At 39.6% G+C, this 14298-nt stretch overlaps 1 protein-coding gene across 1 annotated transcript; it reads right to left on the reverse strand.

The window, feature by feature from the left end:
- Positions 1–12408: 12408 nt before the first annotated feature.
- On the reverse strand, positions 12409–14017 carry LOC140824123 (uncharacterized). The gene is made up of 3 exons (XM_073185723.1): positions 13499–14017; positions 13286–13400; positions 12409–12602 (listed from the first exon to the last, which is right to left on the reverse strand). The coding sequence occupies exons 1-3, from the start codon at positions 14015–14017 to the stop codon at positions 12409–12411; spliced, it is 828 nt and encodes a 275-aa protein (XP_073041824.1).
- Positions 14018–14298: the final 281 nt, after the last annotated feature.

Genomic DNA, 14298 nt, shown 5'->3' on the forward strand with positions numbered 1-14298 from the left:
GTCGCCCCATGTTGAGGCTCTGACTGACTGCACTCTTGAGGAATTGTAGACTTACAAGGAATGGTATGATCATGACTTGAAAGCCAAGTGTTATATGCAGGCTTCCATGAATGATGAGAAGTCGGTTCTTTATGTGGATTCTTCATCTGGTACGAAGATTGGTCCACATGGGAAGGGAAAGAAGCGTTCTTTCCAACGTCCCAAGAAGAACGTGCCCTTGAAGAGGCAATCTCCGAGTCCCGTTGTGGCAGCCATACCAGTAAAGGCTGACAAGACTGCTGATGTATTTCATCACTGCAAGAAGCCTGGACATTGGAAGCGTAATTGCAGGGAATATCTTGCCCAGAAGAGTTCTGGAAATGGTATGTTCTATATTGAAGTAAACATTTCAATTAACTCTACTTCTTGGGTATTGGATACCGGCTGTGGCTCACATCTCTGTAATGAGTTACAGGTGATGGGAAGAAGTAGGAGGCTTAGAGAAGGTGAGACCTTCTTGAGGTTGGGCAATGGAGCAAGAGTTGCTGCCAAGGCCATGGGAATTGTTTACTTATTGTTGAACAACGATTTTAAGTTGATTTTAAGAGATGTTTTGTTCGTACATGATTTGGTGAAAAACATTGTTTCCATTTCTATGCTTGATAGAAATGGATATTCTTGTTTATTTAGCAAAGGTGTTTGCAACATTTACAAGAATGAATGTTTGATTGGTACTAGAAAACTTGAAAACGATCTCTATAACTTAAAATTGAAAGATATTTCACTAAACAATGTCCGAGCAATAACAACAACAAACAAGCGAATACAAGATACTCTAAATTCGGCACAATATGGCATGCTCGATTAGGACATATTTCCCTAAGAAAGATGAACAAGCTAGTGGGAGTGGGCATGTTTGATATGTCTGATATTAATGCTCTCACGACTTTTGAATCCTGTCTAAATGGAAAGATGAACAAAATTCCCTTTAAGGGCCATGTGGAGCGAGCCAAAGGGTTATTGGATTTGATCCATACCGATGTGTGCGGTCCGCTTAGCATCACCACTAAGCATGGACATGCCTACTTCATCTCCTTTACCGATGATTTTTCGAGGTATGGGTATGTGTATTTGATGAAATACAAGTCTGAAGCCTTTGAAAGGTTCAAAGAATTCAGAAGTGAAGTAGAGAAACAGTTGGGACGAAGCATCAAGACACTTCGATCGGATCGAGTTGGTGAGTACTTGAGTGCTGAGTTTCAAGAGTATGTTAAGGAGAATGGGATTCTCTCGCAGTGGACTCCGCCCGCTACACCGCAGTTGAATGGTGTTTTGGAGCATCGTAACCGTACTTTGATGGACATGGTTCGGTCTATGATGGGGTTCACGGAGTTGCCGCCATCTTTTTGGGGATATGCGCTTGAGGCAGCGGCACTGTTGTTGAACAATGTCCATTCAAAGGCAGTTGACAAGACACCATATGAGATATGGATGGGTAAGCCACCCAAATATTCTTATCTTAGAATAAGGGGGTGACCTGCTTATGTGAAGCAGGTAGTGGGAGATAAATTTGATATTCGATCCATTTTATGTTACTTCGTGAGATATCCAAAGAATTCGGTTGGATACTACTTCTATCATCCCCAAGAAACAAAGGTGTTTGTTTCTAGGAATGCAACCTTTTTGGAGAAGGAATTTCTATTGGATAGAAAAGGGGAAATGATAGAACTCGAAGAGGTTGAGAGACACCCACCATTATAGAACCCACACCCGAAGAGCCAAGAGAGGAGATACAAGCTCCAAGAAGATCCGAGAGAGTCTCGAGACCACCTATGAGGTATGGTCTGCTTCTTGAAGAGGGCCATGATGAGCCTAATCATGGATATGATCCAAGGACCTTCAAGGAAGCGTTATCTGATGCCGATTCATCCAAGTGGCTTGAAGCAATGGAATCTGAGATGAATTCCATGCATTCGAACCAATTGTGGAATCTCGTGGATCCACCTGAGGGAATTGTTCCCATAGGGTGTAAATGTATTTTCAAGAGGAAACTTGGGGCGGATGGGAAGGTATTGACCTGCAAGGCGCGATTGGTGGCAAAAAGATATACTCAAAGACAAAGAGTTGACTTTGAGGAAACCTTTTCTCCAGTTGCAATGTTCAAGTCTATAAGGATATTGCTAGCCATAACTGCATAGTATGACTATGAGATATGGCAGATGGATGTCAAGACAGCCTTTCTTAATGGGGATATTAAGGAAGGGATTTACATGTCTCAACCTGAAGGGTTTACATATGTCGGAAGTGAGCATATGGTATGCAAACTTCAAAGATCTATTTATGGTCTAAAGCAGGCATCTAGGAGTTGGAACTTTAGATTCGATAGTACAATCAAAGAGTTTTGTTTTACTAAGAATCCTGAGGAACCCTGTGTGTATAAGAAGGTCAGTGGGAGTGCTGTGACATTCCTGGTGCTGTATGTTGATGACATTCTACTCATTGGGAATGATGTAGGAATGTTGCAATCAACTAAGATATGGTTAGCGAGTAAGTTCTCAATACAGGACTTGGGTGAAGCATCTTTTGTATAGGGAATACAGATCTATAGAGATAGATCAAAAGGATTGCTTGGTCTCACCCAGTCCACATACAATGATACCATCGTGAAGAGGTTCTCGATGAGAGGACATCTACCAATGTGTCATGGCGTGTCCCTATCCAAGTCTATGTATCCCAAGACTGATGCAGAGATAGCGGCGATGACAAGCATTCCTTATGCATCTGCGATTGGTAGCATCATGTATGGGATGATATCTACACGTCCTGACGTGGCTTTTCGCACTAAGTGTAGTGAGTAGATATCAATCGAACTCTGGTCTTCCACACTGGAAAGCTGTGAAAGACATCCTCAAGTATTTGAGAAGGACCAATAAGTTGTTCTTGGTCTATGGGGTGGAGAACTGAAATTGGAAGGCTATACCGACTCTAGCTTCCAAAGCGATATCGATGACTCGAAGTCAACCTCTGGGTTTGTATTCATGCTCAATGGTGCTGCTGTCTCTTGGAAGGGTTCCAAGCAAGACAGTACTACGGATTCCGACACAGAGGCTGAATACATTGCTGCATCAGATGCAGCAAAGGAGGCTGTTTGGATAAGGAATTTCGTCCAAGTGTTGGGCATCATTCCTAATGGAGTTGCTCTTGTCCCGATGTTGTGTGACAACATGGGAGCTATAGCTCAAGCAAAGGAGCCAAGGTCTCATCGGAAATCCAAACGCGTATTGAGAAAGTACCACATCCTCTGAGAGATTGTGGTAAGAGGAGAAGTGTCGATTGACAAAGTCGGCTCCGCAGATTATGTTGATGATCCACTAGCTAAGCCTTTACCTGGACCATTATTCGAGAAGCATCGTGAATCGATGTGATTGAAGCTTATGGGTAGTTGGCTCTAGTGTAAGTGGGAGATTGTTATAGTAGGTGCACGTCGAGCCAAGTGTTGGCCGAGTGTTCACAATGAAACTCTATGTATAAACAGTCTTTATTTTAATAATATTTGAAATTATTATTTTGGCACATCTTTATCTGTATACCCATGCTAGTTGCATAGATAAAGCCCTTGAATATACAAATAATAGAAAGAATATGAGATGCTCATATGATGAGTATCATGAAACTCATATTTGGAATACTGTATATTCTAAACAGTTCCTAGTCGATTCAGCCGCCGCTAAGAAGGATATAGGCCGCTCGAGTTCGAGACTAGTATCTGCGATGTGAGTACCATGTTTCATTGGTAGGGGACATTGTGATGTCCGAGCATGCAGATAGGTGCTTCTGGTAGAGTGCACTGAACAACCAACCATAAAGGACTTTCCAAGTGGTTCTCACTTATCGAGTGGAAAAGTCCTAGTTTATTGTTGTACACCATTAGTCCTTATGACCCGGGACAACATTGAGACTCTATGTGCTATAATTACACTTTGACTTGTTTATCGACTCTCATGAGGTCATCAGGTGGCAAGGTTGGGTGTTCTGTCGAAACATATAGGAGTCGATGCATTGTAGTCGGGGATTCACCGCTTACCTTCGGGTATGGATATCCTATGTGTTCTCATGTGTATGTAGGTTTAAATCTCTGATCAGAGTATGGTGGTAATTATGAAAGGGGTTTCATAGATTACACCATCGATGCAACTATGACATGACACATAGTATCGATTCATTGACAACTCTCGATAAACCAATAGTTGTCGAATCGGTCGGGATATATGAGTTGAAGGGACCGTACTATACGCTAACCATAATTGAATAGTTCATGCAGGCACTGTCATTTGATACCTAGGGAATCATGTAAGCGATGCTGCTAGGCGTTTAACATGATTGGTTGGGTACTATCAGACTTGAGTTCTGACGTTCTTGTTATCATCATATCATTTTGATGAAAATTAGTTCGTTGGGTTCCCACAGGACTTCGTCCCAAAAACGAGTTCCACTGGCGCTTCATCCCTCACAAATCCCCTTTTCCTTACCGTCACAATTAAATCATTTCCTTCCAAACATTCTTCATTGTTTCCATCACATTAGAAAAACACATGCAATAATATCATTTTCTTTTAAACCAATCATGCAACACTTCTTTTAGCATTTATCGTTTTTAACCATAAAATTACATAAACTTTCAAAATAATCATTTTAGCATTCATTACAACATTCATGGCACGGCCATGACGTTTAACATTTTCCAATATAAAATGACAATTTGCCATGAAACCCTAACTTTCCCAATTTACCCTTAGTCCTTAACGTAACACCATGAAATATAACCATAAACATTTTTTAGGCGTAAACTTAAGCTCCTCGGTTAATTTTCCATTTTGTTTTAAAACATGAACCTACATCCATGTTTTAACCCGAATCAACTCAAAACTTAACAAAACTTGAACCATAGCTTATTAACACCTAACCATATCTTATGCAATGCAATAAAACCATTTAGAACCCTTAAAGACACCTAGAACTTTGCTGGAAAATTATGCACAATTCCACAAAACCCTAGCCTCAACCAAACGACATGTCCCTCGACCATAGCCCTTAACCAACGTGACCAGCTAACCAGCCATCCTAGAACCTAGACTGAACCCTCGACACGCTGCTGGACCAGACATAGAGAGCGACGCACGAGGATGTGCATGGTTTGATCCTACATCTCAGGCGCACGGCTAGGGTCCACATGGCTAGGATGGACCCTAGCCGTGCGCCTACTCATTCCCAACCTATCAGACCATGTTTGGAACATCTTGAATCCTGGCATGGACCCTCACAAGCCCAACCCCTTGCCTGGACAGCCCCATTCACGACCCCTCCCTTTGTTTCTTTAAAAACTCAAGCCCTAGCCCTATGAGCCATAAAATCGATCGGCCCTCCTTCTTGGTCCATACCAGGCCTAACTCCTCTCACCTAGGACCACAAGACCACCCTTTTATTATTCCTGGACGTGTCCTTTAACCAAATCACATAGCCGCACCTTCCAAGGAACAACGTGAGCCCTAGTTATCCTAAATAACCCAAATTGTGCAGCCCCTATTCCTTACTGTCAAACCCTTGTACAGCCCCACATATCCCTCCTAAAAAATCTCTAAATCATTCCCATGTGATCCCTAACCTGGCAACCCCTTGTGCACCATCCATAAAATGATTTTCATGTCAAAAAATACAATATTTCCATGTATTTTCCATAAAAACGAAAATATAAGAAAGGTATCATATTTTTCATGCAAGAACACTTAATCACACATTATATAGTATGAATGATGAATTAAGAAAGATTAAGGCATGCCTTTTGCTTATTTCATGCACGAAAAAACAATCTTTGAAGCGAGGGACGTTGACGGAGAGACGGGAGAGGAAGCTTGTTGCATTTTTTTTACCTTTCAATTCACGTGAATGCCTATGAAAATCAGTGTCCTGATGCAAGAAATATCCATAGGTTTCTAATGTTTTAAACGTGTGGTTTGAAGTGTTTTCAGTTTAGGAAACTCTATCTTTTGATATAAATAATTGGGTATAAAGCTAGGCCCAGTAACCTAGGTATAATAGGCCCATGAGGCCCACTATAATATAGTTAAAATATTTTGTTTAGAAAAGTTTTCGAAAATATTAGCCGAGTTCACAAAAAAAATTTTATTTTAAATAAAAATAGATTGCCGATTTAAAATATGAATCGTCACATAAAAAACACCTCAAAAGACATAATTTTCGAAAATTCCATTAAAAATATACCATATATTAAATAAATAAAAATACTCATTTAATAAAAATATTTTCCTTTTTGGTCCCCGGTTTCCATTCCTTGATCGCTTCTCGAATAACTTTTAAAACACAGTTTCATGCATTCTAATTGAAAACCTTATTTTTAACATGTAAACAGGCCTACCACATTTAATCAATGCAATTAAAATGATTTAATTAAGAATTTTCAATTTTTCATATATTTGCATGCAGTTGGATTACGTTATCGTTTTTGGACCTTACAATTCCTCCCTCCCTTAATTGAAATTTTGTCCTCGAAATTAAAACTAATCGAATAACTCCGGTAACGACACCTAATGCCAATCTCGGTTTTCCAAGTAGCTTTCTCCTCCGAATGATTTAGCCACTTGAATTTGACCATTTGAATAACCTTATTGTAACGCCCCAGATTTGACGACTGTCCTCACTGTACCAAGACGGGTCTTTCCAGCGTGCTTATGTCCTCACTCACACGCACCCTGAGAAACTTCCCAGGAGGTCACCCATCCCAAAATTGCCCCAAGTCAAGCACGCTTCACTTTAGAGTTCTTATGTGATAAGCTACCGAAAAGAAGATGCACCTTCGTGATATGAGTAGTACCAATCAAATCTTTTAAGCCCTCTTCAACTGTTCAGTCCATTACATTGCCCAGTCTCGGAATCCCTCTCATTCCCGTGTGGGTCGGTTCATTCATGTTCCCTTCACCTAGAAGTCTGCCAGGAGCCGCTCATTGTCCGTGCAACTGATGGCACCGGCGTTCACCCCCCGCCCTCTTCGGCCCCGGGCCTCACATGCCCACCAGCTTCCGCTTGGTTCGTCCCCGAACCACACCGTACTAAGAGAGGTCGGCTCTGATACCACTTGTAACACCCCAGATTTGACGACTGTCCTCACTGTACCAAGACGGGTCTTTCCAGCGTGCTTATGTCCTCACTCACACGCACCCTGAGAAACTTCCCAGGAGGTCACCCATCCCAAAATTGCCCCAAGTCAAGCACGCTTCACTTTAGAGTTCTTATGTGATAAGCTACCGAAAAGAAGATGCACCTTCGTGATATGAGTAGTACCAATCAAATCTTTTAAGCCCTCTTCAACTGTTCAGTCCATTACATTGCCCAGTCTCGGAATCCCTCTCATTCCCGTGTGGGTCGGTTCATTCATGTTCCCTTCACCTAGAAGCCTGCCAGGAGCCGCTCATTGTCCGTGCAACTGATGGCACCGGCGTTCACCCCCCGCCCTCTTCGGCCCCGGGCCTCACATTATTCTGGAGCCTTCTTTCATGCGCATCAAGAATTTGTATAGGTCTTTCCTCATATGATATATTTGGAGTCAACTGGAGAGGTTCATGATTCAGTACATGTGAAGGATTTGACATGTACTTTCATAGTATCGAGATATGGAACACATTATCCACTACAGCAAGCGTTGGCACAACTCTATAAGCTAGTGTTCCAATCTTCTCTAAAATCTCAAACGTTCATACGATCCTAAGACTGTTTGCCTTTCTTGCCAAATCTCATAACACCCTTCATAGGTGCTACTTTCACATATACGTAGTCACCAACTGCGAACTCTAGAACCCTTCATCGATTATCAGCGTAAATCTTTTGGCGACTTTGAGCAGTCTTCATATTATCTCAGATTTTGACTACTAGCTCTACTATTTGCTTGATCGTTCAAACCAAATTCTCCTTTTCACCAACCTCGTCCCATTGTATGGGTGATCTATACTTCCCCTCATAAAGTGTGTTAGACATAAATGTTTCGGAGTTTGACAAATAAAGAATCGTTTTTTTTAAAACTGATCAGCTAAATTGGAACGATATAATTGATCGAATAAGATGGGAAAACTGAAATCATCCGAACTGAATATTAATGAGATAAATGATCGAATACAATGGAAGTTAACAAAGATATAAGTATCTAACTGAATTAGTAAGTCAACTGAATGAATTATCAGTTGGAAATGGCCAGGACGCTTTAAGTCAGTTTAACTGATCAGTTAAATAGTGTAACTTCTGACCAGTTTGACATGTCATCAGTTAGCTCAGGTGAAAACCGATAAATCATACTAAGGCAGAATAGTAAACGCACAACAGACTGCAACGTCATACTATTGACAGAGGGATGTTGACATACTCAGAAAAGATGAATCAACGGACATGTATTAATTAATGAATTCAATATTACCGTTGGAGTAAAAGCCTATAAATAGTTGAGGAATTCAGTAAGAAGAGAGAGAGAGAGAGAGAGAGATTGAAATTCAGTTACTCATCCAAGATCAGTTGTGATATTTACACAGACAAAAAGCTCACGTTTCGTAGTCATATTAATATTATTCAAGCCATTATTTGAGCAAAAACACTAGCACATTATATTGATATATTTGATATTTTAAGTTCAGTTGTGCTACGTTATTGAGTAAGAAAATCAGTTTGAAGTACTGATAAGTTAGTCTCAGTTTGACAGTGTTGAACTTCAAATTGAAGTGGATTATTACAGTTGTTGTAATCAATCAAATTATTTTAGTGAAAACTTATCATATGATAGAAGGGGTGATGTAAGAGCATTTGAAGTCTCCGAACATCTATAAAAATATCTGTGTTTAATATCTTATTTATTATTTGAGTATTCAATCTATCAGTTGGTTTATTTCCACACTTAAAACTAGTTAACTGATTGGTATTGATAACAAGATTCTTGAGTTCAGTTTATCAATAAACTGATCCATATTTTGAAAAGAACCGAAAATCCCCAACTGTTCATTCAACCTCCATTCTAAAAACTTGACACATCAAACTGATCCTAACAAGTGGTATCATAGTGGTTTCAATCTTGTTTCTGAATACTTTATATTTATATGCATTACCACTATGTCTTGATTCAACAAAATCCATATGTTCTCAAGAGAATAATTTGATGATTGGAAAATCAGAATGTAGTCTCATTTAGCTGCAGAAGATGACGACATGTAGTACGTTATAACTGCACAAGATGAAGACATGTAGTAAGTTATAACTGAAGGACCTATGAAGATCATGAAAACCAACACAACTATTGCTCTAACTGATGGAGCACCTCACCGTATTGAAAAACCATGTGAAGAGTGAGCAGCTGAAGACAAAAGGAAAAACAAACTTGGACAGTGTGGCCAAGGATACTTTGTATAAAACATTGGACAAAAATACTTTCAGCAAAATCAAGATGTGCAAAACTGCCAAAAATATTTGGGAAAACTGATTCAGCTATGCGAGGGCAATGAGCATACAAAAGAAAATAATCAGTCGCAATACAAAAGTTTGATAATATCGAATGAAGACTGGAGAATCAATGAATGAGTTTGAAGAACGTGTTAGCAGCATTATAAATGAACTGAATGCGGAAATTGTATTCAAATAAAGTAATTGCTTTGAAGGTTGTGTGTGGTTTTCCCAAAGAATGGGATGTTAACACAATGGCAATGCGAGAATCTAAACACCTAAACAAAGTGGAATTACACGATTTATTTTCCAATTTCAAAGCATACAAATTTTAACTGAAGACGAAAGAGGGAGAAATATCGACTCCACCAGTTACAACTGCTCTCAATGCCTTAAAACTTGAACCAACTGGTTCAACTGAAAAATCTGTAGAATAGTTGAGCAATGATGCCATGTCATTGTTCATCAAGAAGTTTGGAAGGTTTATGAGAAAGAACCATGGATCCTTCCAAAGACATTCTCACGAGAATATTTCCAAGGAGGAACCAAATTCTTGCTACAACTGTGGCAAGACTGGATATTACATTGCTAACTGTCCTAAGCCAAATAAGGATAGTCGATGTTCAGCTGAAAAAGGAAAGAAGTCATTTGATCAGAGTAGGAGAGCTAAGGATGACAAGAGATCATTCAAGAAGAAACATGAAGCTCTATTAGCCGAAGAAAGCAAATCAAATGGGCTGAAACTGACAGTGAAGAATCAGAATCTGAGAGCTCGAGCAGCTCCAGCAATGAAGAAGGAGTAAAATGCCTGATGGCTGATGATACAGAGCTGGAATCAAGCAGTGAGCAGGTGGCAGGTACATCAGCTAAAAACTCAATCTGGTACTTGGATAGTGGATGCTCAAGACATATGACAGGGATGCTGATTTGCTATCCCAACTGGTCAAATATTATGGTCCAAAACTCAGTTTTGGAGATGCCTCTCAAGGTATAACCATGGGTAAGAGTAAGCATATCCATGAGAATATTATTATTGATGATGTTCTACTCGTTGATAATTTAAAATATAATTTGATTAGCATAAGTCAGTTATATGATAACAATTTCTCAGTTGAGTTCAACAAGCACACCTGCACAGTTAAGAACTCAACTAATGACATCATCATGACAGGAAATTGGTGTGGTAACACTTACAAAGTAAGTTGGACTATCAACCTAATGAACCAGTTTGTCTTATCGCTTCATATCTATCCAAGAACTAGTTATGACATAAAATGTTGAACCATTTAAATTTCAAAACCATCACTCATCTGAGTAATCGTGAACTTGTAACTGGTCTGCCTAAGATTGAATTTTCAAAAGATAAAATGTTTTCAGTGTACCGGCTTGGTAAACAAGCAAGATCTTCATTTAAACACAAAGGGAGTAAATCTTCCTCCAGATGCTTAGAATTGTTGCATATGGATCTGTTTGGTCATATATTGGTCATGATTTTAGGGGGATTGAAATATACCCTAGTAATTGTAGATAATTTTTCCAGATTTACTTGGGTTACTTTTCTCAAATCAAAAGACCAAACTGCTGCTAACTGATTAAAATTTTCAAAAGACTTTTAAATGAAAAATCTGTTCGGATTGATAGAATAAGGTCCGATCGAGGGATTGAATTTGTCAATCAAAATCTTTCTCTATTTTTAGAAAATTCTGGAATCAAGCATGAGTCAAAACTTTATTCAACTTCTCGAAACTCTCCTGACAGCTTGAATCCCAAATAAAATTCGCAGTTTTCTTTGTCAATGCAGTCAGGGGTATTGCGATAGAGGAGACACATTGAATGAACTTTTGGTAGTAGCCATCTAGACCCAAGAAACTGCGAATATCTGTCAAACTCTTAGGTACTGGCCACTCTCTGACTGCCTCCACCTTGCTGGAATCGACCTCAACTCCATCTCTAGAGATAATTTGGCCTAAGAATTCCACTCTATCGAGCCAAAACTCATACTTGCTGAACTTAGCGAACATATTTCTATCTTGCAATAAATCAGAATATCATCTATAAAGACTATGCTCTTCTCTACTCCTCGAACAAATCAGAATATCATCAATAAATACTATGATAAGCTGATCCAGATACGGCTGAAATATGTGATTCATGAGATCCATGAAAATTGATGGCACATTGGTCAACCCGAATGGCATCACCATAAACTTGTAGTGCCCATATCGAGTCCTGAAAGTCGACTTTGAACATCTAGCCCTTTCACCTTTATTTGATGGTATCCCCAAAGAAGATTTATCTTCGAGAAAATTGAAGTTCCTTACAGCCGATAAAATAAGTCCTTGATTCTTGGTAAGGGATACTTATTCTTAAAGGTGACTATGGTCAGCTCTCCATATTCGATGCAGAGTCGCATACTACCATCTTTTTATTCACGAATAATACAGGTGCACCCCATGAAGAACAACTCGGGCGAATAAAACCCTTCTCCAGCAACTCCAGATTTTTATCTTTCAGCTCTTTTATCTCGGCTGGTGATAGACGATAGAGTGGCTTAGGAATTGGCATTGAATCCGTCATCAACTCGATAGAAAATTCCACCTCTCGGTCTGGTGGAATGCCAGAAATGACCTCAAGAAACACATTAGGAAAGTCTCTAGCGATCTCAACATCCTCTAGCTTCTGACTGTCCGGAACAAGTATTGAGGTAAAACTCGCTAGAAAAGTTTGGCAGCCTTGTCTCATAAGCTTCCTCGCACAGATGTAGGAAATAAAGTGCGGCATTTTCTTGTTCTTTGCTACCTCAAAGACAAAATATTTTCCGCTGAGCGGTCTAATGGATACTGATCTCTGCCGGAAATCTATCGAAGCTCCATTCAAAGATAGTCAATCCATACCAAGAATGATGTCGAACTTAGGCATCAGGAGTACGATAAAATCTACCTAAACCGCATTCTTCAGCAAACGAAGCTCCGAATTCCTCACAATGCTCGTGGTAAACATATGATCACCAGAAGGAATGGAAACTTTAAATCCCAAATCCATATCTTCGGGTATAATATTTAGTCGCTTGACAAACGTCTCAGATATAAATAAGTGTGTAGCTCCTGAATCTAGCAATGCATAGGTAGCTACACCTGAAATAAATATCCTTCTTGCGACAAATATACCATCAAATCCAATCGAGTCGAATATTTAAGGAAGTTTCTATCATAAATCACCAAAAATTCTCAAAAATTCCTCGCTTAACCCAAAGTAAGTCTCGAAATTAACCCAAAATAAGTTTCGAAAATTTGCATTTCAGCACCTTAAGATTTTGAAATTCTCCAAATTGGCCCTTAAAATTTAGAAAATTGCATCTTTTGCACAAAAACTTTTGAACTTAATCAATTTAGAGATTAATTCTCAAACTTTCAATTTAGTCCTAGAATTTTCGAAAATTCTAGATTCCAGCTTAGAACTTTCGGTCATCTCAATTTAAGTCCTTGGACATCCTAAAATTATGGTTTAGCCCTTGAATTTTTCAGTCTTGGCCATTTAGACCCTAGTTTTCGATTTATTCAATAAGCGCCCCATTATTTTGATCCTTTCAGTTTTAAGCCTTAAAATCCTTATTTTGATTCAATTTATTCCTTTATATTCTTAAAGCTCATTTTTTAAGCCCAATTTCTAAAATTTTAATGACATCCCTTAAATCCAACTAAGGTAGTGAATGCAACCTAGTTTCTTCTAAGTTCATTATTATCCCTATAAATTCCACTGACCAATTTAATATTCATTGCAATAAAAGCCATGTAAGACAGTTAAGAATTTAGGTTACCAGTGATCAAAGTCATGTCTGGCTCTGTTTCAGCCTCCTCAGCATGCATAACATAAGCCATACCAGTAATAGGTCCCTTATTCCTCGGACAATCCGTAGCTTTATGGCCCTTCTCCTTGCAAATGAATCACTTAAATGATCCCCACATGCATTTAGCGTAATGGAAACGGTTGCATTGCTTGCACAGTTCCCTCTCCACAGGCTTTAAGGCACTTGAACTCTACGGTGGCTTCTACGGCCCCGACTTCTTAAAATGACCTTGGGGCCTCTGCTGCCCTGAAGCACTAGGAGGTCGTGAAAAGTGCTTCTTAATAGGCTGAGAACTCGACTGAGTTGTTGTCTCTTGCGTTGTATATCAAAATCAATATCCTTCAAGGCATGTTTAGCTTGGAAAGCACAAGCAGTGGCAGCTTCATAATCCGCCGGCCACATCAACATCACATCTCGGTGAATAGTTGGTCGGATGCCATCCAAGAATTGCCTCAGTTTCTCAGCAACATATCTAGCAATGAGGGGCACGAAGTGACAACCCCTCTCAAACTTCCTTATGAACTCAGCTACAGACGTGTCTCCTTGACGGAGACTCGTAAACTCCCTCTTCAAACGTCCTCTGACGTCAGTAGTGAAATACTTTTCGTAGAAGATGTCCTTGAATCTCACCCAAGTAAGGGTGTCTAGATTGACACCCTGCTTAGCTCCTTCACACCAAAGAGAAGCGTCATCCCATAGCATATAAGTGGCACACCTGACTCAATCAGCATCCCCCCATATTCAGATAATAGAAATGCACCTCAAGGGATCTGATCCAGTCCTTAAAAACAAATGGGTTGGTTGTGCCTGAAAACCCCTTCGGACATAGCCTCTTGAACTGATCATACATATCATGTTGTGGCCTCAAAGTATACTTAGCATGCTTGACATGATCGATTGGGGGGGATCGTCGTTGAGCTACAATAGTCCAGTTTTTGAAATATTGAACACCGATGAATTAAATCGAGTTTAGTTTAAAAACC

Source organism: Primulina eburnea, chromosome 2 (assembly GCF_022965805.1).
Source record: "Primulina eburnea isolate SZY01 chromosome 2, ASM2296580v1, whole genome shotgun sequence".
NCBI classification, from domain to species: domain Eukaryota; kingdom Viridiplantae; phylum Streptophyta; class Magnoliopsida; order Lamiales; family Gesneriaceae; genus Primulina; species Primulina eburnea.